The following is a 26,073-nucleotide window of genomic DNA, read 5'->3' as shown; positions in this document are numbered from 1 at the left end:
AAATTGCTGAGGGTCTCACTAAGTTGCTGGAATTTGCAATCTTCCTATCTCAGCTGAGTCACTGGGATTACAGGCATGTGCCACTGAGCCCAACACAATCTGTTCTCTTAAGTTTATGCTAAGAAGTTTATTGCTTTAACTCTGAAGCCAATTACAAATATATAAATAGTGAGTACTTCATTATTGTGCTTTTTTATTTTAACAATTATTTTGTTACAGAATTATTGTAATTGCTTAATATTTTATGCAAGATTACAAAATGCTGTTAATTATATATAGTTGGTTCAATATGTGCAAATTAAACTACTGTAAGCTAAAATAACAAAAAAATATGGTTATATTTAAATTGGGGACCATAAAGCAGAACTTTTTAGAATGTCCCCTTTTGCTCTGTGATATTAAGTAGATATTTATTTTTCAAATTCCTAATATTATTCATTCTGCATTTCAAGGACTATTTAGACAGTATACATAACTCTAGGGCAAATATAGACTGACTTATGTCATCTTACACCAATGAAAAATTATTTGTGGGATAGAGTTTGTAGTAATCTGACCTTTCCATCACTCTTTAAGATAATAGCAGGCATAGTAGAAGCAAAAGCAAGGAAATCTTGTAGAAAAGACTAGACTATGACCAAGTCACCCAGTTATAGTCCTTGCTCTGTTATTAACCATGTTACTTTAGGAAAGTAGCTTTCCTGGGGAGGCCTCCATGTTTTCATGTATAAATAAGTACTTAGCGATCTAAATCTTCCTTAAGTTCCTTTCTAATATGATGATTCTATGTAATTTCTAAATATTAAAATAGTCTAGCACTACACTAAGTAATACATGATCTTGAAGCACATCTCCTGATGATTTCATTTAGGTGAGTTAGAAGGAAAGAAAAGGGGTACTCCTCAGAGAGCCTGGTTCAAATGCACTTCAGAAGGGGCAACCCTGTTCTCATACTGTGGCTTTAATATGGTTTTAAAAAGCATGCTGCATATTTGTATCTGTTTCTAACCTTGCACCAGAATATCAAAAAAAAAGGTTAATATATTATTATGCTAATTATTTTGCTTGGCAAGGAATAAACCCAGGTAAGCAAAGGAAGCTTAAAGAAAAGTAATTTGCCCAAGACCATACAGAAATGTGATGTGGTGAGAATCATATGCATCCTCCTCTCACCTATAAGATTAATCTTTTGAGTATATGTAGCTACCAAGAGATTCTGATGCACCTTGAAATTCCAACAACATGACTCTAAAATAGAACACAAAGTCCTAAAGATGACAAGCAAAAATTCATGATTTGACCCCTGCCCTATATTTTCAACATCTCCAGGTACACACTTTGTCACCCCAACCTTCTCTCCCAGTTCAGTCTGCCTATGGAGTCTTTATATACACACACACTCTGCTCACTATCTACAGGACCTGCTCCCTCCATTCCAAGCAGCCAATTCCTATTCCTACTCTGATATCACTTGCTATGTTATTGTCACCACCTCTTCCCCCTTCTTGTCTTCTCCTCCCATATAGGTGAGGTACCCTCTGTCTGCCTTAACCTTCAGGGTGTACATGTGTCTTCCTGCTTAGATACTGTGTTATAATCATAGACCTACTGTTCCAGCCTCACCAGACTGTGAACTCCTTGGTGGTAGAGATCATTTTCTTTTTGTACAGCCCGTGCCCAGCCCAAGCATAACTCTAGTAGACACTTATTAAATCTCAAAAGAAGGAATCAGTGACCCATATCTGTAAAAGACCTAATATCTCATCTAAGTAGACATTTAGAATCAATTTCTTCTCTGCCTCACCCTGCCTCTTTCCTTCCACTCTTTACAGCCCTTGTTAGGCTTTGACCACCATGTTTCTATGCCTACCATGTTTCCATGCCCACATCTGGAATCTACAATGTTTCAAATTACCTGCCCAGTATTGTAATTGCTAACTACATGTCTACATTTAAACTAATTAAAATTAGAAATTTAGTTCCATAGCCACCCTAGCCACATTTCAAGTGTTTTAAACAGCCGCAGTGACTGGTGGTTTCCATATTAGACGGTGCAGATAGAGAACAGTTTCATCATCAGAAAGAGTTCGGTGCTGGCCTCAGGGTCCGAAGATACGATCTTTCCTCTAGCAAGACCAAGGAGCTAGAGAAAACTGACATTGGAACTCAATCATTTCATCCTGAAAAAATACACTAGCAACCTATTAACTATTTGTGTATCTGTGAAAAATAAAAATTGAAAATGTTTTTAACTAATGCCATAATGTATATAGATAAGAGACAGATACCCTGTAAATCTGTTTTTATCCATTAATAATTGAAATGCAAGTTTTATTGTATATATAAACTTACTTGCCTTACTTTTTACAACCTTTTGTAGAATCTGGGAAGATTATAGGGCATAAAGGATTTCCATTTTTATATTTCTCCTAGCTCTGCAAGGAAATTGTAAGTCAATTAATGGTCATCTTTAAAATGGATTTAGGGAAATCTCTTATCTCCAGGCGCATTGAAAGTGTTACCTCCATGGTGGTTTAATATTTTCCAGAATACATATTTGTCCTATGATTTCATTTGTCCTGTCACCTCTCCAATACAATTCTAACCAACACAAATTTAGAGCCAATTAAATGTTTGCTCAATAGAATATATGTGGGTTGTGTTCATATTAGATATAATTATAAAGATTTCTCAGTGAAAGCATTTGATTTCTTTTTTCTGAATTAACAGTAACTTGATAAATAACTTATTTTTTCCTGGCCTTTTGGTATAATAATTTCTATGAATGTTACTACAAATAAACGTGCACTCTGGAACATTTATTTTGAGCCAGAAATAAATAAATTCCAGATAATGCCTGTGTGAGTGGAGAATAATTGAACCAGGGCAGAGCAGGCTGTCTCTATGTTTATTGAGACATATAATAATATAGCAGCATAAGTGCAAATACATCTTGATTATGGTCATATCAGAATGAAATTCATACAGTTCTGGAGACACAACAGGATTCCAATTTGCTTGGGGCCAGGGGTGGTCTTTCAGTTTTAACCAAAGGCACTGTGTGTTTAAAAGCCTGTGCAACACAGGTGACAAAGAACAATTGTCTCTTGCTGACCAAATCCTTATCGCTCCACAGCTTTTAGTCCTTCACCTTGAACTTGACTGGGATGTAAAAGAAGTGTTGATGATACTGTTAGTTCAACCCTGAGGGACACATGATAGTGAGCAACCACACCCATAGAAGAAAATGCATAAGAAGTCAGATGCTTCATTATTGTTTCTCTTTCCTTTTTCCTTGCCTGTAGGAAGTGGTTTCAGATGAAAGGCATCAAGGTGGACAACTACTGGAAGAACCAAAATTGCTGCACTTCAAAGGGAATACCTTCAGTCTTCAGATCTCTGTCCTTGACATTCCTCCATTCCTCTGGAGAATTAAACCATTCACCGCATGCCAGGTACTGGCCAAATGGGCTGCTCACAGAAACAGCTTTGCTGTAACCAGCAAGGGTGTCACAAACCCCGGTGAGGGTCCTGGTTGCCATTCTTCCTCCTTTAAAGTATGGATTTCATCTCACGACTGTCACAGAGATGTAGCAGTTTGCGCTACACACAGGGAATGAAACACACTGTCGTAAATTCACAGGTTTCTAACAGGTGGGAAAAGAGGTGCATGCTTGTCAGGTAATGTGACATTTCTCCTCTCCTGTTTGAATTGTGCTCAGTATTAGGTTAGAGGTGGCAATTTAACAACTTAAAAGCAAGGTTTGTGGGTTGGCTTTTTTTTATGAAAATCAATCGTTATGAGACCTTGTTTTAATCATATTTAGCAATGAGTAAAGTAAATGTCAGTGGCAGACTTTTCCAGGGTGATCATTTTGAGTAACAGAGCTGTGGCTATCGAAAACAAGAGACGCTATCTAAACACGGGAAGTGCTTGCTGCTCAATGAATTGGTCAAGATAACAAGAAATCCAAAGTTGAAAAACAAAGGCAGTATAATTCCTCTGTAGAGTTCTTTTATAAATATATGAAGATATTTATATATTAGTGTCCATGTCTCTTAAAAAAAGAGTCTTTTTTTTTCTTTTAGCATCATGGAATGCCTCAGTCTCCTTAGATCATTTGTAGGAATGTTGAATACAGACTTTGCATGAAAAGATCTCTTAACAACTTGTCATCCTGCCACAGTAATCTAAGAAAATTCCCAGGGATAAGTATTATCATTGGAAGCAGTTGGCTAGTTCATCACAGTTTAAACCAGAGTCATCTGTGCTTCAAATGATAGGACTTTCCAGGACCTGGAAAAGCATCTGGTGGCTTCACATTGCTTTGGAATTACAGGACATTTTCAAGCCCATCAGCATGACATGTAGACCTTTGTGGGGTTTCATTCGAACCTTTCCACCTTTCAACATTCATTGTTCAAAAATGATACAGGTGGGCTGGGGATATAGCTGTTGGTAGAGTGTTTGCCTTGCACGCACAAAGTCATGGGTTCAATTCCCAGAACCACTAAAAAAAAAAAAAATGCAGGTGTACAGCTTGGGAGAATGGGTTAAACCAATTCACAAAGAGAAAAGCAGAACTGAACCTAATTGCTGGTTAGAAAAAGTTTGAACCACCCTCCACCCCTTCCAACTTCTGAAATTTTGAAATTTCAAATAGGACAAAGCTGTATTTTTCTAGTAACTTTTCGAGCTTCCCATTACCTTGGGAACTGGACCCTCCCTGTTCAGTTTTATTGCATCCAAAGCAACATCAACATATCTCATGGCTCTGAACAATTTTGGGGGGGCTACAGGGGGTTGGCACATTCAGCAGATTTCCTACATAGACAGGTTTCCTATGCATAATTGTCTTCTTTATGACATGTCAGACTGAGGTGTCTTTGATTTCCAGTAAGCAGTGTTCAAGGTTTCTAGTCTAAATTGAACTTCAGAGTATTGTTAAAACAAGTCCTGATAGTCATGCAGATTCCTCCATATTAATCTTTATAGGTTATAAGGGCCTCATTTCACTGGATCTAATACGAGTGACTCAGTCCAAAGTAACTATTAAGTTTAATGCTTGAAGATAAAAAATCGGATGAAAGAACCATTACCTTGCAGCAGCTCTTAAACAATAATTCCAACACCAGGGACACCAAAAGAGAGCCCCAGGTGGAAGAGGCTTAGGGAGTGAGGTGGCTGCTGACCTTAGAGGATACAACCAAGGACAGCCAAAGCCAGAGGGCATTGGTTCTCAAGGAAGCCCAAAAAGCTATATCACTGGGATGGGTTGCTTGCATGGAGGCTGTGAATATATATAAATATTTGCCTTTTGTAATGGAGCATAATTTGAAAGAGTCTTGGAAAGTTGAGAAACAATTTAATTTTCTCTGCATCAGGAGACTTGCCCCTGAGGTTTTGTTTGTCTTTCATTTTTCTTACCCAAAATGGCTTTCTGCTTGTTCCTCCTTTTTTATTACCACCCAACCCACCAATTTCCTTGCAGATCATCACTGAAATCCTACAGCTTACATGCACGTGTATTTCATTTGGCTTAGTGGCCACCAACCTGTGTTTGCCCCGGGCATAGATGTCAGCACTTTGGGAGCAGGGCTTGTGTTCAGCCTGCTTGAGCCTCTTGTAGAACATCATGCATGCTGACAACACCAGCATGGGTAACAGAATGTATTTTCATTAGGGCATAGTGGTTGGGAACTATCAGGGCCTTCTTCTTGTTATCCCACAGAGAGAGACAATGAAGACAGAAAATGGCACATTTTCTGACATTATATATAGGTCTATCCCTCAACCAATAAATATGCCATTCATCCAACTGATTGAATGGAAAACCTCTGGTACCTTTGTGGTCTTCTTTCCCTTTCTCTACCTTTGAATCAGGAATCTAGGAATTGACATATAGCAATTGATACCCAAACCCCACTCTTCCAAGATACCTTCCTGTTTTCTTCTGGGAAAGCACAGACCTGGAAGGTATCCAAAGCAGAGCAGGTTTGCTTGTTAGAGACTCGCAAACTGGCTGACAAATGATTCTTAGAATAATGTAGGTTCAGGCTGTGTCCTGAGCTATGTTACAAGGGCCTTTCTGTCAAAAGGTCATATAAATGAAAATCTTGGCTGAGGTTCTGGAGGATACAAATTATGGAATTTTTTGCCACAACCTCTTGCTTATGAAGCCAGGTATTATGGGTGAAGGGAAAGAAAGGTTCCATGAGTTCTTTAGAGACCCAGGCAGTAGCATCCACTGCCCTCCAATCAGAGTAAAACAGGTCTGCAGTCCTAGTCCCCCGAATAATCCATTATTCCCCATTTTTGCCTCAGACTTGGAGACTCTGGCACAATTAGGGATATGTTACTGCCCACCTACCCCTTTCCTCGCCCCCACAGAATTAGTAACCCTCTGGTAGGAGGTAAACAGCTGCACTCTCAATACTTTATAGGGACCTTAGAGCAACCCAATCATGGTTTTCTTTATTCCTCACTGACTGTGTACTGGGGAAGCTGTAATAAACAGTTTGAGATCAATTATTTATTTAATTATTTTTTTTAAGTCCAACAAAACATCAAGTCCGCTTATCACATCCTAGGATAAAAAGCAGCTATCTTTTCAGCATGCAATGAATCTTGGAAAACTCAGTGTCTGTCTCCTGCTAGGATATGATTTACATTCTCTCCATCTGCTGGAAACCTAATTATAATAGGAATCAAAATGAAAACATTTCCAGGATTATTTAAACACCATAACTTTGCTATACTTTGTCCTCCATATTACTTTGCATATAATTCTTCTCAGCTCAGTGAATATGTTGGCAACTTTGTTTTTGTTTCTTGGGTGCTTTTTAAAAGAAATAAATAAATGAAAGATAAGATGATCACCCTGAAAACACACGAATACAGTGCTTCTAAATGTTATTTTAAAATTTTTTGTTGAGCACTATTGACAGCTGCTGCTCAAGTCAACAGTAAAAAATATTACTTCAATACCGTCTTAAAATCAGATTTTAAAAATGTTTTGATTGTATACAGGTGCATAGAAAGAAAAAAGAGTGTGTGTGTGTGTGTGTGTGTGTGTGTGTGTGTGTATGTGTGTGTGTGTGCGCGCATCTAGATTCTCCTATCTTTCTGCAGGAAAAGATTATTTCCCCAGTGGGCATTATACTCTTACCTTTTTTCCAATGTTTTCAGGAGAAAATACAGGAAATTTAGCCAATAATACCAGAGAAGACACTTTAAATAGGTGGTCAGTACCTTTTTTTTTTTTTTTTTTTTTTTTTTAAAGTAAGCATTACCAAGGATTCAAATCCACTGCAGAAAATTCATCTTTGCTTAAGGGCTGGAACTTGAGTGTATCTCTCTCTAGCCCTGAAGTCCAAGAGCTTACATTATACGGTAATTACTTAAATTTCCAATTTCAGAAAACAAAAATGTCCCTGTTATTTAAGAGCACCTATTCACCTCAGAGCCCTGTGTTATCATTACTTTCATTGAAGGAGATGGTGCAGAGTAACTCTGCAAGAATTTATTGGTGCTGGGCACTGTGGTGCATACCTTTAACTGCAGTGGCTTTGAGGCTGAGGCAAGAAGATCACTAGTTCAAAGCCAGCCTCGGCAACTTAGCAAGGCCCTAAACAACTTAGGGAGACCCTTTCTCTAAATAAAATATAAAAAGGTCTGGAGATATGGCTCTGTGGTTAAGCACCCCTGGGTTCAATCCCCAGTACCAAAAAAACTAAAAGATTTTATTGGTTTGGGGGAAAGAGTTCATTTGAGAGCTAATAACAATGAGAATGGAGAGATGAAACACAGGACAAAAGATGAGAAGGCTCAAGGAAGTCAGGCAGGAGGTGAGGGTTAACTTTGCAGGCGTCAGGAGGTCATTGAAATCCCTCACCCCAGATAAAGAAATCATGTCATGAAAGCTGAGTTCCTAGGTGATTTGGTCCTATCATTGTCTCCCACCCATGATTAGAGGTAAGAGAGCGTCCACAGTGCTGTCCCCTGCAGAATGCCAATCAAGTGCTTTCTGGAGAATGGTGAGTAGGTTACTGCAGTTTGTTATAATGGAGAAAGGAAAAACCAGAGCATGGCAGTGGGAGAGAGATGGTGATGATTAACTTTCAAAAGGTAAAGTTGCCAGAGAAGTAAAGGCCAAATAATATTATCCTGAGTGCTTACACTTTAATTCCAGGAATTGATGATAATGAGATAAATATCAGAGATGTAATTATTAGAGCCCTCCTCAGGGGCATGGCAATTGGGTGTGTGTGAGCAGATGGCATTTCTGTGGAGTGAAAAGCGTAGGAGGCTGAGATGTGAAGCAGGAGTTGGCTGTGGTTAGCCATGGGTTACAAAGTGGAAAGAGACTCAGGAGGAGAAGCAGGGAAAGAGACAAGTTAGATGACGAGGCGATAACTTGGTATAACTTGTACTTATATATTGTGGTACAGGTGAAAAGTCATTTTTGAGTGTTTTAGAGAAAATGACTTTCTCTAAGGGTTACCAGGAAGACTTACTGATCAAAAGTGCCCTCTGTCACCCTGTCTGCTGCCAGGAGGGAAACAGAAGAGTTCATAAGTAACATTTTCTGTATTGAAAGAATATGGGAAAGAGGTGCCATCAAATGGACCTGTGCCATCTTGCTGCAGCTGAAAGCGTCCTCAGTGACCATTAGCTCAGTGGCTCCCCAGCGTTTCCCCAAAGGAACCCACAGTGGCATTTTCCCAGAAGTGCTGCCCACTTCTGAGAGAACTTCAGATCAACTGGAGCTTCCTTAGAAAATTGTTTTGGTCAAGAAATCAGAAAACAGTCAAGGTATTTCAAATAAGAAGACATTTAATGAAGGGATTTATGTGCCAAAAAAACCATTGAAGAGACCAAGGAGTTGAGGATAGAGAAAGCCACTATTGATATTAGGAAGCCAACAAGTTGGGGAATTTGAGGAAACAACAACAGCACTGGAACAGATGATTCTGGAGGGAAAGTCCAAATGCCCCTGCATGCCTCAGCGTGCCTCCTGCTGATGCCTTTGGCCCTGCCTGCTGAGGTCAGGGGAGCAGGGGTGGCTTCCATGCCCCCTTTCCCTTCTACATCCAGCATGAGAGCCTCTCCTTAGCAGAATGGAAATGTGAAGTTCCTTAGAGCAAAATGATCTATAAAATGTAGTTTTTTAGACTTCCAGCCCCAGCCAGGTATGGAATTGAAAAATGGTAAGGATAGGGTTGCATAGCTCCAGCCCATGTCTCACACAGGAATAAAGTCAAGGAAATGCTATAAAAGGTCACACCTGCCAGGTGTGGTGCACATGCCTGTAATCCTGGTGGCCTGAGGCCAGATAATAGCAAGTTCAAAGCCAGTCTCAACAATTTAGTGAGGTCCTAAGCAACTTAGTGAGACCCTGTCTCAAAATTTAAAATATGACAAAAGGGCTGGGAATGTGGCTCAGTAGATAAATGCCCGTGGGCCCAATACCTCATACCAAAAATAAAATATCACACCTGTAGTCCTCTGGGTTCTTGACTTTACTTCTTAAGACAAAAGTCCACTGCCTCCCCTTTGGTTAAGGGTTAAGAACAAACGAAACAAAACACACAAAATTCTTATATTCATTGCTGAGATGTGTAGCAACAGTGAAGGTTAGAATTTGTTATTTTCTGCTTCCTGCAACTGACTCTTATTATCAAATATTATTTCATTAAATACAGTAATCAAAAATCCATCTCTCCTTGCTGGTTCCCTCAGCATATATCCAAAATCAGGACTTGTGAGTCATTTTGTGGAGAAAATTAAAAAGCAAGTTTATATAAACAAGTGTACATATTAGAACTCAGAAATAACTAGGTAACTCATGGTTCCTCCAAGTGAATAGACTGAATTTTAATCATGGCCTTTGGTCTTATAACACATACTGACTTCATCACCAGTCACACTTTAGACTTGATACATCTTTTGCCACCTTTCATTTTTCATAGTGCAGAAAATATTTTTAGGAACAAATTAATGAGATGACAAATAGAAAAAAAGTGAGAATTAAGATTACCAGAAACTGAGCATACATGGTCATTGCCATAGGCATATCTAATCACTAGAGGCTGGGCATACATGGTCCCCCATCACATTTGGTGCAGGAAGGAGTTTTCAGTACAGGAAAAAACATGGTGGACATATTATAAAGTCATATGCCTTAGCATGTGGTGGTGTGCACTGGCTACTATTAGGAAAAAGAAATAATCTCCCTCCTGCTTTAGTAAAATACTGTTACCTCACAAATGTCTACAAGTCCCTTGAGAGTGGGGACCAAACCTAATTTGTTGTTATTTCTTATTGCTTAACTACTACAGTATCTGCCCACTAGCAGACAAGTTTTACATAATTGTGGAATAGATAAATTAACAAACAAGTTGCTGGCAAACTAGATCACTCTGGTATGGCCCAGTGTGTTTGTGTCTCTCTGGAATGTGTTTATGTGTGTACGATTTTGTAGTAGGTAATCATTTTTATGCTGAATATATTGGCAATTTTGTGCATTCTTCATGAATTTCTGGTATGGAGGATAAGTTCTGTTCAGTCAGTTCCTCAGTATAATTTTCACTTAAATTAGACAACAGCATCCTACACTAGACTTAGGTAGAAGGATGGACTAAAGGAGTCTTCTAAGGGAAAAAAAAAAATTCATGGAAAAAAAGGATGATTACTTTTGGATGGTGTTCTTTCTAATTGCCTGTGTCACCAAGTGAAATCTGAGCTCTTGCAGTGTAGTTTTGGAATTCAAATGTTATCAGTTGGAATTGACATTAATTACTTTTGTGCTGCTTGGCATATGCTGGAACATTATTTCTACAACAATTCTACCGAAGTCACTTAGGCAATTATCTCCGCTGTGATCATCGTCATCATCATCATAATTATTGCTATTAAGTCTCTCCTGTTTGCTGTGCATCTTAGCCAGGCTCCACACACCATACCCCTTTTCTCTCCTCCATCTCCCCTACAGGAAGTCCCATTCTCCCGCGTGTGGTGCAGTAACAGACAGCCCCTGCACTGTGCCTTCTCCCTGGAGCGCTACACGCCCACCACCACCCAGCTGTCCTGCAAAATCTGCATCCGGCAGCTCAAAGGCCATGAACAGATACTCCAAGTGCAGACATCCATCCTAGAGGTGAGTCCTTGAGCCACAGGTCTTTTGCCTCCCTTTCTAAGGCACAGTAAGAATAACACTGTACTTATCACAGCCATGCTATTCAGATTCTGAAAGAACTTCAAAAAGGTACAAACTCTTTTACAATCTCATTAGCAATAAGAGAAAATAAACTTTCTCAAGCTGAGGATTGTGCAGAACTTCCCACTGAGCAGGGAAGTTCAACCCATCAGAGAGCATGGGTCCTGTGGATGGACCTTTGCAGAAGGAGCTGGAACAGGGCTTTTTATGCACATAACCACAGGCAGTCTCATAGGTCATAGTAGGCTCAGGATACCAGCTGAGATACATTACAGGCTGAATGCAGATGGTCCAGTTGAGACACACATGATAAGGAAGGACACAGTCACCACTGGGTTATTTTTCAACTGACTCTTGCTTATTTTCCAGATGTCATTTGCCTTCTATGTATTTCATCTTTGGGGCCTGGGATCCTTGTTTTCTTTAACAGTATCTCATGTCCTCGAGGCTCAGGGTTCTCTATGTCCACATTTCCATTAAACCTACATTCATCAGTAGCATAATACAGTTCCCTATGCCCCCCTTATCCATGAGGTCTACATTCACAGATTCAACTAACCACAGACTGAATATTTTGAAGAAAATATTGCATCTGTACTGAAGAGGTAGACTTTTTTTCCCTGTCAATATTCCCTAAGCAATACAGTGTAACAGCTATTGAGATAGCATTTACATTGTATTAGGTATTGTAAGTAATCTAGAGATGATGTAAAGCGTACAGAAGAATATATGAAGGGGATATATGCAAATACTACATGATTTGAGAAAGGACTTGAGCACCCTCAGAGTTTGATGTCTGTGGGAGTCCTGAAATCTTATCCCTATGGATACGTAAGAGGAGAGACAGCAGTATAAGATGGACCAAGCAGGCATTAGTCTCATTCTACAAGGTAAGGAAATGAGAATACAAGGAGCTAGAGGACACTATCTGGGTAATTTTGTTATTGAAGTGTAGAGTTAAAATGTGAGTCAAATGAGAATTCTTTGGGAATGTTTGCAGAAGGTTTCTGATCTCTACATCTTCTGATTTGATCGTAATTACTAAATGATTCCCCAGCTTTGGACTTGAGCTTTTACACAGTAGATAGGAACAATCCTTTCTGAATGGTTATTTAAGAATGGAGGGAGAAAATAAAGAGGTGTAATTCTTTTGTTTATCAGTTTTAAGGTAATTCCTGGCTAGTGTAAGAAAACATATATTTCATTGTTCACTTATAGACTGACTATAAATGTACATATATATATTTACCAATATATAATTAATATTTATTAATTAACTTAGCCCTGATAGAAGGCTTAAAACACTCATATATAAACAACTCATTTCAAGATTTTCTTGTTAAAAAATTGTAGCCCTACAGCATTATCATTTCTCTCCATTCTCATTTAAGTTCATTGTTTATGCAAAATGCATAGTGCTAATTCCCCAAATAGTTTTTCTGAGGAGTGAATGGCTTTCCAAAGACTTGTGCCTTAGAACTGATAGCTGTCTTAACTGACATGTTTGTGCAGTGTTTGCATTTATTATTACCAATTAGCATTTTGTGCTAAAGGAGTTTGAATGCTGGCAGGTAGATTCAGAAACCTGGGGTAAGGTATTTTTAGAGCCTCCTTCTTGAACAGTCCTGGCATATTTGACACAATACATTTCTAAGTAAAATAAAAATTATAGGAATTTTTAAAAATAAAAACAAAAAAGGGAAATCTAAAAAGACCTGCTATTCAGAAACAGTCATGAAAAGGTAGAACATGAAGATGCCTCTGATCCAAATTGCCTTAAATGTCTGTTAACAGATCAACAGAAGAATTCCAGGTTTAAAGGATTTTGTTTTTTAAGGCACCCAGTTATTGGGGATCAGCATCTGCTATTATGAGGTATTTATATGAAAGCAATATGATAAGATGGGTACATTCTAATACTGTTGCTCCTTGCTTATGTAAATTCTTGCAGTGCATGGGATGAAAATTTTCTCATAAACACAATCCTATCCTTTACTCTCCAATTCCCTTTCTAATGCTTTTCAAATTCATATTCAACTTTGAAATGCCTTGAAAAAGATAACATCACAGTATCTCTTGATAATGGGAGGCAAGTGGCAGAATAATATTTAGTTAGTCATTGTTGGGCTACAGTCCTCTAGTTTGTAGGCTACTATATTTTAGAAGCTTTATTAGCCCTTTTGATCCTACCAAGGATAACTTCATTAATTGCTTCAAGTGCTACTGCAGGAATTTGACCTAGTGCATGAATAGCTGTCTGTAATGCATTTCTTAGACAAGTCTAATTTGTTAACATTTTTTATGTCAGAAGAAAACTAATAACTTTTGAAAGATATTATATTTTAGGTACTGTTTCATTTGCTTTCACATTTATCATGTAACCATCACTACTCTGTAGATTATTACTACTATCACAATTTCACATGATATAAAAAAAAATCTCAAGGAAATCAACCTTCTGGTCCAAGGTCATTGAGATAATAAATGGGAAACTAGGGTACCAAGCTAAGCATGTGCCCTCAGGATCAAAGTCTGATCTACATACTGCATCACTTCAGGTATTCTGATTTACCTGTCTTCTCTCTGGACCTTCCTCATAACATAAGCCTTTGTTTTGGCAGCAAAGGCACTAGTGACAAACAGCCCTGCACCAGCCATTTTGTTTTTGAGTCAATCAAAGGAGTAAAATGAAAACTGAGATGGGCTGTCTTCAAAAGAAGAGAGATGGGAGGTAACCACTTGTGTAATGATCTAGGACAACTGTTTGTTCTATAAGTATTTGAGAATATAGATAGCCTACATGTAGATCTGTCTGCAAATGGATGTCTTGATTGATCACTCAAAGTCACTCAACTCTGGGACTGTCTGACTCCTGGGAAAAAGCGTATATCTAATGGATCTAATGAATAAAATACTGCATTCTTCCCTTAAAAGGACTTGACTTTTTTTTTTTTGGTTGTAGATGGACACAATACCTTTTTTTTATTATTATTTATTTTTACATGGTGCTGAGAATCGAACCCAGTTCCTCACATGTGCTAGGCAAGTGCTCTACCACTGAGCTACAACCCCAGCCACAGGATTTGACCTTTGTAGTAAATGATTCAAGTATATTACTATGGCATCATGAACCCACTATTATGCATAATTACAATGTACCAATAACAACTAAATTTTTAAAAATGATTCAAGCAAAAATGAAGATATAGAAAGTGTTGAAAATGGTGATCACCTGGGATGAGGATATAGACATATGTCTGTATCAATAAGTGAGTTTGGGAATCATAGATCAGTTTTTAGGGACATATTTCTTGGTCATTCAGCCAAAATAAACTGTATTTAGGGTGGTTTTTTAAAAAAAATTATTTTTACAGACTGCATTTTGATTCATTGTGCACAAATGGGGTACAACTTTTCATTTCTATGGTTGTACACAATGTAGATTCACACCATTCATGTAATCATGCATATACATAGGGTAATATTGTCTCTCTCAGTCTACTATCCCTCCTTCCCCTACCCCCTCCTGCCCCATTTTCCTCTATACCATCCAAAGTTCTTCCATTCTTCTCTTGCTCCCCGCAAGCCCCCAGGGTGGTTTTTATAAGTTAGTAATTGAAGTTTTATTAAAATTGGTAACAATAATATAGAACTGAAACTTTTGAAACTTTCAATAGATATCTTTGAAAAAATTTTTTCCTTTTTAATATACATCCCCCTTCTTATAGACCCCCAAATCTCTGTATCTTTAGGCTCCAGAGGTTCCATTCCTTTCTTACTTGAATGGGTTGTCTTAGTGGCACAATTTCTATATATAACAGTGAAACCATGACAGGTCATATAAATGGTTTCCAAATAAATACAATCCTGTCACCCTCAAAATTAAAAATTAGTAACCAAAATAATATATATATTTTGCTTTTTAACATGGCCAGTGTCATATCAATCTTTATAGGTAATTAGTTCCCCTTAAATTTAACCATGATGAATTACCCAATGATTATTGCCAATTGATTCACTATAAAGCAACAATATCACTCATCTATAAACTGTAGATTGGAACAAAACAATTGCTACTACTGAGGAGAAGGGAAAAATCCCAAGATAATTTTTTTCAGTATTACTTATTAGTATAATACTATTGAAGACTTTTTTCTTTGTTGGTAGAAATGACTTAAATGGGAATCTCACATGTTACAATTTTCCCTTCAAGCAATTCTCTTATCTTTCTTCCAAAAGTGGTAGAAGTTGGGGGATAATTTGTCTGTTAGAAAGTAGTATACTTGGAACCTCTCATTGATTTACAACTCCCTAAGCGAACCAGGTAGCAGCCGCTTATCTCAGATGTGCAGAGCATGGAAATCTACTGTTCCTCTGCATATTTAATTTAAACAATCAGAAAATGTGATGTATCTACAGGATTCTTATTGCTTGGCCCAGATGTCTTTTAGAATGCATCGTAAAAGTTACATAAAGTGTCATCCTTATGTGTAGAAAATACTTAAATATGGAAAATGTAGGAGAGAAATTGGACCCACTTATTAAAATGGAGTAAATAGAAGAAATGCTCATTTTTAGATTCAGTCCCATATGGTATTTTATTTACCTTCAAAGAAGACCACTTCCTCCAGCCCTTTTTGAAGGCAGTATGCACCACGGTGCCAACAAGGCAGTGTGTATGCATCATGGTGCCAACAGTAAAGACAAAGCCTTGTCTGGGCCTCACATGTGCAGCTAGGGCTTCCAGAAGCCTGTTTTATGTCTTGCCATCTTTTGGCCTGAACCTTTGTGTTTTCAGGTTCAAGCACAGGTTAGCATACTTTGGTGCCATTTCCAGATGACAACCACCAATGGAAACTTGCATAGAATCTTCCCCCCATCCCTCCGACTCAGCCCTATCATACTCTTTAAGTCAGAAAATATGTAAGGAAGCTGTTCCAACTTGATTTGCATTTTTAGAGGCTAAAAGAAATTTTACAAACCATGATAAAAAATGAAGTATCTTGTAACCTATTTTATGCAATGAGAAGCTGAGTTGGTTTATTTTATAACCATCCAATATATCAGAACAGAATTGTCCACTCTGCCTGGAATAAGTATCTCTCCACCCAATTTCTACTCGACCAATGCATACCAGTCTTTCAAAGTCAACTCAAATGCTTTCTCCATGAAGCCTTTCCCACTACAAATTTCTGAAACAAAATGATAGCATTACTCATAGTGCTTTTCTTAACCACCCTGCTCTACATATTCCACACTTGTCTTGAAGCCATGAAAGGAATACTGGTGTAGTTAGTAGCATATCAGAATCCCAGTTTAAGCTATGCCACAAACTACCTGGGTATTTTTACCAAGTTTCGTGATCTCTGTCAAGTCTATTCAAATTGCAAAAAGGCTGGTTAGGTAAATGAGGCTAGGAGAGGCCATATAGCATTCAAGTTACAATCTAGGAATGCAGAGTCTTACTCCTAAGTAAGATCTTTCTGATTTGTAAGACCATGCTTTTCCTATCACATCTTGCTAACTGCAAACACTGAAAGATTTTTTATGCACATGATTCTATAAGAGATGAGGAAGTAGAACTAAAATTAGTAAGTAGAATCCACTTACTATATAAGATGTACTTTGAGTTTCAAGAGGAGGACATAGTGTAGCACTTCCCAAATGCATTTGCCTAGAAAACTGCTCTTTTTGAAGCACGATGTTAGCCTTTGGGCAATGCTGTGTTAAGAAGACACTGTTTCTCAACCATAGCCTTCAAAAGGTTGCTCTGTTCAGTGGTTACAGGAAGACAGAAAGCATAGTCAATCATTAATAAAATCTCTGCATCAGCCAGTTTCCTCACTTAACAGATACTTTAAGGAGATTGGCCATGTGTGGTGGTTTAGTTGTGTGAACCTGGGTACTAGCTGAGAAGGGCTACCGTATTGTAGTGCCCACAGGAGGAAGACATGTAATATTAGAGGTCATAGGAAGACCAGGGCAAGACTTCAGGGCAGTTCAGGAATGGTGTGAGTTGATTTAAGAGGACAGAACAGACTGGCTCCTAATGCACAGGACAACTTCTTGAGGTTTAGACCATCCTAACTGGTCCCTGAACCCAATCTCAGATCTAATGCTTTAATTTTCTATTATGTTACTTTTTTTCTTTTGCTGCATAATAAATTATCACAAATGTAACATAATAAAATAATGCCCATTTAATATCTCAGTGAGTCAGAAGTCCAGGCATGGCATAATGGGGTTCTCTGATCAAGATCTCACATGATGAATCAAGGTGGGGACTAGAGTCATGTTCTCCTCTGGAGCTCACAGTTCAAGCTTATTTACCTTTTGACACTTCAGTTTCCTGTGCCCTTAGGATTCAAGTCTCCATTTTCTGGTTGACTGTTGACTGTGGGTCACCTGCTGCTCCAAACCAAATTTCTCCTTCTATAGAAAGTTCACAGCATGGGTATCTGCTTTCTTCTAGGCCTGCAAAAGAGAAGCCTCCAGACCAGAACTAGTTCTTCCTCTTTTGAAGTCCACCTGATTAGGTCAGGCCCACCCAGGAGAATCTCTTAACTAGTTCAAAGTCAGTTGATTAGGGATTGTAATTACTTCAGCAGAACCCCCTGTTTTATAATATGTAATAGTATGGGAGTGAGTCAATCAGATATTTTCTGGTCCTTAAAATTCTGTCAGTCAGAATTCTAAACTTAACAACAACCGTAGCAATCTAACAAATTTCTACTGTACTCCTTTTGGATATTATGACTGAATTGCTGTGATGCAGTTAGATAGGAAATTCCTCATTGGACAGCTCTAAATTAGAAGCAGGGTGGGTATATATCAGTCTGAAGCCACCCAGCTTGTATCACTGTAATCTAGATGTCATGTGACTCTGCTTCGGCAAAGGGATTTTATTCAGAAATGAGAGCAAAATATTCTTCACAAAATCACACAGCTTTAGGACTGAGGGAAAGAACAGCCTTTTTGCATGATTAACACACAATCAATGCTGTGTAGCTTTCCTATCTAGGAGCTTCCCAGCCAGGTCCTTTGGTCATGATGACTATCAAAGGATCATTCCTTACACTGAACCCCAATCTGTCTGTCATTGGGAAGCTGCTTCCCACTAATTCTAGATCTATCCCTGAGACCCAAAGAAGCAAAGAAGGAAGGGAGAGGAAGGAAGGAAGGAAGGAAGGAAGGAAGGAAGGGAGGGAGGGAGGGAGGGAGGGAGGGAGGGAGGGAGGGAGAGAAAGAAAGAAAGAAAGATATGTCTAATTCTGTTCTCACCTGACATCTCTGGATTTTGGAGGCTGGTGTTTGTGACTTCCCTGAGTGGAACAGTCTGCTGTAAATCTCCAGGACACAATTTATTAGACCACAAGAGAAATTTATTATTTTAGAAGAGATGGGAACTTGTCAATATATTTTACAGACAGGCAAGCATTTGTGCATGTGTGTTAACACAGATTTTCAGGAATGAAAATATTGCCAGTAATACTTCCATTGAATCTGATCATGCATCCCTTATTTTGTTTCTAGAGTGAAAGAGAAACCATCACTTTCTTTGCACAAGAGGACAGCACTTTCCCTGCACAGACTGGCCCCAAAGCCTTCAAAATTCCCTACTCTATCAGACAGCGGATTTGTGCTACATTTGATACCCCCAATGCCAAAGGCAAGGACTGGCAGATGCTAGCACAGAAAAACAGCATCAACAGGTAATTGGTGGCAACTTCTGAAAGACAATTTTCTTAAGAGAGCTTTAAAAAACAGAACTTGGGTGGGGTAACCATGATATCATTATAGGTTTTTCAGGCCTTACTTCATATGTGGTCCCACTAAGGTGACACTGGGTACCGTCTTTCCTGCCACACCACTCTGCCTTTGAGGACACTGTGGGAAAGCCCTACTTTGGTTCTGGTCCCATCTAGGCTTGCTAATTGGGTCACTGAAGTAGAGGCTTAGATTCTGTCATCTGGATGCCTGTGAGTGATCAGAACATAGCTAAAGCTGGAAATACCATACAAAGTGGCAGATTTCACACATCTCCTCCCCACTATCATGTAACCTCAGGCATCAGCTAGCCCTGAATGGAGACATGCTCAGCCTATAAAAGCGGGTGTCTAAATACAAAAAAAGAAAAAAAAGTTATCTGAGGATAACTCTAAGGTCTCAAGGCAGAGGGCACTGAACATGCCAGAGGTTACCTACACACCTTGAAGGAGTCAGCTGCTAATACTGACACTACTCATTACTGCAGTAACATCACAGCTGAGTCAAGGGAAGAATAGAGAGATTCATAATGGGCTCTATTACTTTAGATGAGAAAAGGCAGGGGCACGTCATCCGGAGCCGCACTGATGGACAGTGGGATTTTGGCTCAGCTTGAGGGATGGCTTCCAGGGAAGAGGCCTCAACAAATGAAATCTCTCTCTCCAACCTCCCTCTGAAGGTCCCCAAAATGAATAGAAAAGACAAGATTTGCCAGAATTATTTTTATTTCCCTTTCTTTTTACTATTCTTTCCCTTTTTAGACAAAATCCCATTTTCTTACTGTTTGCCTTGCTCTGTCATTTCTTCTTCTTTTTCCTCTGTCCTGTGTTTCCATGGACATTCTACCTGACTCTTCTCTAAGAGGGAGGGTAGATGTCTGCCAAGAAAGGATGGAGTGCTACTCTCTGTCCCAGAAGGGATCCAAAATCCAAACATGAGGGGCATTAGGCATCAGCTAGCCCTGAATGGGGACATGCTCAGCTTACAAAAGCAGGTGTCTAAATACAAAGAAAAAAAAAAAAAATAGAAGTTATCTGAGGATAACTCTGTCTCAAGGCAGAGGGCACTAGAAAACAGTAGGAGGCACTGCTGCCAGATAAAATGAATTTACAGAGACGGGCAAACTGGAAGAGAATAGACACATTCCTAAAATGGCAGTTATTGAAAATGAATGAATACAAAAAGTTATGAATGTATAAGAAAAAAGCATTAGGCTGAATATTTCCCAGAAGCTTTGATGAAGGAAGAGATGTCTCATTTATAACCTAAGAACACTGTGGCAATGTCAAGTTTCACTTTCTGATTGACATGGACACAGAATGAAGACCTAATCCAGAGAACATAATTCAGTTTAAGAGAGCAAGAGGAAGCAAGCACATGCACATTGGGCAGAGAATTATCTACATAATAGGCCAGGTTCTACCACCAACCCTAGTCTTCCTGAAGATGTCACTATCTGTCTCCTTGTGTTTGTCTTTCTACAAATGCAATTTATAGAACTGGGAGTACATTAACTCTCTAATCCAATCTATTAAAGTTTATGGTTTTTAAGTTTCCATTTAGAAAAAAATAATTGCAACAAAGTATCTGTGACCCATTAATTTATAGAATGAGCATGTATATGTTCCTGCTTTGTTCCATTTTATTCTGCATTTACAGCAGACATAAGATCTGCAATGTGTGTGTCTAAAGCCATCCATCTCTGACCTTGAACAGTAGGGAAAGTGTGTTTTCAAATTAGGAGATTAAGTTCAACAGCCTTTGTGTCTGGGTAGTAATGAGCATCAGGAGGCTGTGTTGGAGCCACTGCCCCCTCCCCTGTCTAGGGTCATAAAACTTGAGCACATGGTATGAAGTGTTGGTTTGCTGTTTTCCCCTACTAAAACCCCATCTCCAGGAAAGACTCAATTCCCTGTATTATGACTCAAACACCTGTTTTATGGAAAATTTTCAGCACAGTGCCCAGAATATGTAGATCCCCAGCAAATGTTAGTTATTCCTCTTGACACTGTCACAATGAATACCAAATTAGAATCATGGGAATACATGTAATTTGCTTCTATTTCAAAACCTTACATAGTTAATGTGTTGAATTTCCCTCTTTATTCTCTAGTTTTAATCCTAGCCTAACTGTACACTGTACAGTGAAAAAAGACTTAAATGAGGGATCAGCAAACATTTTTTTTCCTCTTTTTATTTACTTATTTTATTGGAGCTTTGTGGTAGCAAACATTTTTTTTCTCTGAAGGACCAGCAAGTAGTTGGGAACGTATGGGATGTGTGGCCAGCACTCAGCAACTATCCAGCTCTGCCTCTGTAGCATGAAAAGACCTAAAAATAAGACAAATAAGCAAATAGACATGGCTGTTTTCCAGTGAATGTTCTTTGCAAAAGCAGGCAATGGCCCCTATTTGCCACACAATCCACAGTGACTGACCCCTGACTTAAAGGAGTCTGCCCTCACTTAGCAAAAGGTCCATAGGGCTTTGTTGTGTCCATCAGGATAGTACCTGGAGCTAAGTACTCTGCTTCAGCTCTGCACTAAGCCTCCTCAGGGTGGAAGAGCTAGCTTGGTCATGGCAGAGGCAGCCACCAACACATTTGGAGAAGCAGATGAGGAGGACTACCATGTTAGTTAATTCCCATTCTTATTTTAAAGAAAATTTTAAGTTTCTCTTCCTTTTTAATTTTATATGCCAAAGAGATATATTCTCCTGTGTGGAAAGAAATGTGTGTGATGGAGGGGATTTTCAGATACAATCCATCACAGTTTCCTATTGTGTAATCCTCCATCACTGTTTTTACTTTCTTATGGTTGGATATAATTGAATGTGAAACAAATAAAGTTGAAACATGGAAATCCATATGCCAATGTTATTGGGTAGGAAAGTTGTTTTGATAATTTTGGATTTCATCCACTCAGGGGCCAAACAGAAGCACATCAATATTTCTATTCAAAGAATAAACCCACCTTGATCTTATGACACTTTTACCCAGCTCTTCCCCTCTCTCAAACTCCCAAAGTGTTAAACAGCTGATAAAGTAACAGATTCCAAATCATGAAGGAAGTTTTTTCAAAGGGGATAGAGGAAAACATTTGTTTTTATTTTATTGCCAGTGAAAATGTTTTCTTACCCTCCTTTTGGTAATACAAATGTCACTGGTGACAATCTGCCCTGTTTTGCCAAACAAATTTTTACAGAGATCTAAATGGGAAAGAAGCCACAGGGAGTATAAAGTGGAAGACTTGGCAATGGATGAGACTGTGAGGCCTAACAGTAGTGTACACTGTACCACTGGCAACACAGGTGGCCTTACAACTTGCCTAGCTTACAAGTCAAGCTAAATATACTGCACAACCTAGCAAAGAATGTCATAGATAACAGTTGCAATTATTCATTCTGTGAGGGAACTTTGACTATTACTCAGTGTCCATACTTGCTGCACTTCAAAGCTGAGAGTGTGCATTTAGTCTGCAAATTCAGCTACAATAACTCTCCACTTCAGTGCTCTTAGCCATAAGTGATTGGTGCAAACATTACTGAGGACTTAACCAATTAAATAATACCTGAAACTACCTGCTTCAGTTAGAAGTATTCTTCCCCATTTAAACCCTCATGGTACTTTATATTTTTATGATACTTTTAAAATTTTTCAGTTATAGTGAAACCTAGATAGATCCATCTACTTTGGGAAAATTCAGCAAATATTTCTTGAATGAATGATACAAACTCTTCATAGGATAGTATATTTGCCCTTAAAACCTTGCCTCCTCATAAACAAAACTGATAAGAATCAGCATCAAGGGATTTTCATAGTTAGTCTTAATTAAAAGGTGTTTGGCTGATGTGATGAAGATGTTCTGTCTTCTCCCTTCTTAGAGTTCTACGATGAGATGATTCTTTTGTAAGTCCTTATGATTTCCATATTCCAGAAATTCTTGTGAAAAACACATCCATCTTGACCACATGGCTATGGGAGGATGAGTAGAAGGCATGCAGCCAAAAACAGAAGAAAATGTTCTAAAATGGAAAAGTAGTAAATAAATTACAACTTATTAACAGTGTTCTCCAGTCTCTCACTAATAATGACATATGTATTTGGAAATTTGTAAGTACTGCCAGGGAAACATATTTCTTACTGATCATCTGGTTAAAATGGATCAAATGTATTTCCACTGTCAGGGTTAATGAATGATGGTGTAAAAATTGTGAGCAAATGAAAGTTCTCAAACCTTGTGGCTGATGATCAGTGTAATAGCAACTTGTTTTCCACCAAATCTTTTAACAGGACCTTTAATGAGAAGCAGAATCTTCTCACATTGAGGTCATGTCTTTTCATTCCCTCTGTCCACCCTCTTAATTGGATTCCGAAGAGCAGTGAAATGACCAGAGGGCAGTGAGAAAGGACAGTGGAGGTCACAAAGCTCCTTATTAGTCTAGCTCTGAATAAGTGGTTGAGAATTCACTGAAGGTGGGCCTGTCCCAGAGCCAGAGTTGAGGGTAAAGAAGGGAGGAAAAGAGAGAAAGGGAAAGATGAGTACAAAACACATACCGAATGTCTGCTTCGTTTTTACTCTTGTGTTTTAGGAATTCGCTATGATTACTCCACACTGAGCTTTCTTGGTTCTGCAGGCTAGAGGCTGGAAAACACATCCTAATATTTAAGTAATAAAAATGGTTGTGAGGCTGCCATTTCCAAAAACAATCTTCATGACATTTATAAGGAGAATTAATACATCAGGAGGTAGCATTACATAGGTCCTTGGAGGCAAAATACAATGAACCTCAAATCACATTCTCTGGTTCTGGCCCAGTGGACTTACTATGCAGGGTCTGGAACTTGAAAGACCCTTACAGTGAAGCCAGAGGGACCCAACACAGCAAAGTGTGGGTGTTTGGGCTTTATTCCACTAAAGTCAATGACTCATGAAAATGCCCACTAATATGAAGCTGAAAAGAGACAGCCCTGGGACAAGTTTAGCCATGAACAAGCTGTATATGCTTTGTAAGTGGCAGGTGTCCGTCCTGAAGGCAATATGAAGGCAATATGGAAAAGAAGCTTTTTATATTCCTCCAAGAGAGCTAAAGTTATGCTCCCACTGCAAGCTCCAAGGGGTGTTGTCACTTCTTTTGTAAGCAGTTGTGAGTTTGTGTTGGTCTTTGAAGGAATAGTTTTTCCTCTATTAAACTAATGCAGTTTTCAGAAAAGATGAACATGGACATGCAAAAGCCGCCTGGTAGCCTAAATGAACCCCTCACAGATACTGTTTCAAACAGCGTTGAAAAGGCTGACCATGTCCATATGTCTGAAGGAATTTGAGAAAGTAAAATCATGAGAATTTGAGAAAGTAAAATCATGAGAATGATTTTACCTTTTCCATTTGAGGGCCCTTAAAGGGACTATTTCTTTTCCATTATGTGTGAGGTTTTAGTGAAACACATAGTAATTAATTTTTCAAAGTAAGGGGTATAAATATTTTATCCTTCCCTTGTTCAGGATTAGAACCATGGTCTTTTCTCTTGGAATCAACAGTAGTCATTCTACTTTCCCCTGAGGAGTCTCAAAAATGTTTCCAGGTGATTTTAATAGAAAATTGAGTTTAACTTATTCCTTCCATGATATATGCCAGTTCAAAGAAAAGTAGAGATTATGACTTGGTGGTTTGCATCTCCTTTTCATTTCCCAAATTGAAAAATTGTCATAGGGTTATATGAGAATCGAAAACAGACCACAACTGGCTTTTGTTCTCATTTGGCAACCCAGAGATGTCTTCCAGGCCCTGGGGCTTTAATGTATTTTCCTCAGAAAGAGAATATTTGTTATTTCCTTTCAACAAGGAGTGAAAGGCAAAAGTATAACTATAAAGGAAATGTCATTGCCAAATTAACCGTCCTGAAAGAATTAACATAGCACACATGGGCTGGGCTGGGCAGGGATGTGTGGAACTGGCCATGTCTGGAGTTGCCTATGTCTATTGAGTCTATAAACACTGACTTGCTTCATCCTGAGGCTGCCTTGTGTTTGTAGAGTACCCAGGCATGTTGAAGTTTGGGGATGGAAGTTCAGATGAGTGGGCCAAATGTTTATGGTGTGTCCAATTACTGATATTCAGTAAAAATGGTTTTTCTCTTCTATTTGCATTTTTAAAAACCTTATGGAGGGTTGCTTTGGATCACCTAAGAGGCTTTCTTTAGATGAGACAATGTAGGATGATAGCAGAGATATTAATAATTTTTCATTATGACTGTGTTTCAATTCCCTATTTGATACTGTATAGTAGGATGATGCACTGTTCTTATAATGATGTCTCCCAATCTATTACTGGCACTTTTTATACTGATAAACTACTCAGAAGATATTTCCAAAATATGCTTTATAATGAGTTTTAGAAAGGTTGAATTAGATACAAATAACAACACTGTATAAAAATCTTGCTGCTTTCACGTTCCCTTCAGTTTAACAGTGTTGAGTTAAAACCCAAATTTTGAATAAAATTATGGCCTGTAACTAGTGTGAGGTGTTTTCTATGGGAAGGTTGGGCTTTATTCTCACAATTAGCCACAAGAAGAGTTTACAGCTCATGGATTGGTATATTGGCCCCCTGGTAGCATGGTTCTGAGTAACTAAAAGAAAAGCTTTGTTATCTGGAATTTAGAATGAAAAGGAGTCCTTTATAGGCCACATGTAAGTGCAGGGTGCCCTTGGTAGCTCTTCAGTACAGTTCCCCAGGGCTAAGATAAAGCCTCCAACATGTGCCTTCCTCTCCATTACTGTTATCTCCTCCCTTTGTTAACTGATTGAGGATTTAGATGTACTAGTCCCTAAGGCATTTGCATTTGAATACTGCAGGGATGCTGGAAGACCTGAAGCCTTTCACAGTGAAAAAAAAAAAAAAAAAAAAAAAGTCCATTTTCCTTTTTCTGGAATCAGCCCTGTGTTGCAATAATCTATAAAAACCTATATGGCAGAATTTTACCATGAACCCTCAATTCTCCTCTCTGCCTTTCACCTTCTGCCCCCAAAAGAAAACAGAAGACCCAATGACTATTTCCAAAAATCCTTAACTCTAAAGTGAGCTTCATTA

At 38.6% G+C, this 26,073-nt stretch overlaps 1 protein-coding gene across 9 annotated transcripts in view; it reads left to right on the top strand.

Moving 5' to 3' along the window:
- Nucleotides 1–26,073, top strand: part of Unc5d (unc-5 netrin receptor D) — a 531,864-nt gene that overhangs the window by 498,611 nt on the left and 7,180 nt on the right. For all 9 annotated transcript variants that reach the window (XM_047551326.1, XM_047551327.1, XM_047551325.1 and 6 more), the window contains 3 exons: nucleotides 3,306–3,455; nucleotides 10,995–11,159; nucleotides 18,753–18,931. In XM_047551326.1, coding sequence (XP_047407282.1) covers nucleotides 3,306–3,455; nucleotides 10,995–11,159; nucleotides 18,753–18,931 — 494 coding nt within the window. The remainder of the gene's footprint in view (nucleotides 1–3,305; nucleotides 3,456–10,994; nucleotides 11,160–18,752; nucleotides 18,932–26,073) is intronic.

The sequence above is a fragment of the Sciurus carolinensis genome, chromosome 4, assembly GCF_902686445.1.
Source record: "Sciurus carolinensis chromosome 4, mSciCar1.2, whole genome shotgun sequence".
Classification (NCBI taxonomy): Eukaryota; Metazoa; Chordata; class Mammalia; order Rodentia; family Sciuridae; genus Sciurus; species Sciurus carolinensis.
Note: the sequence above shows the minus strand (reverse complement) of the source record. Positions and strands in the feature narration are given on the sequence as shown.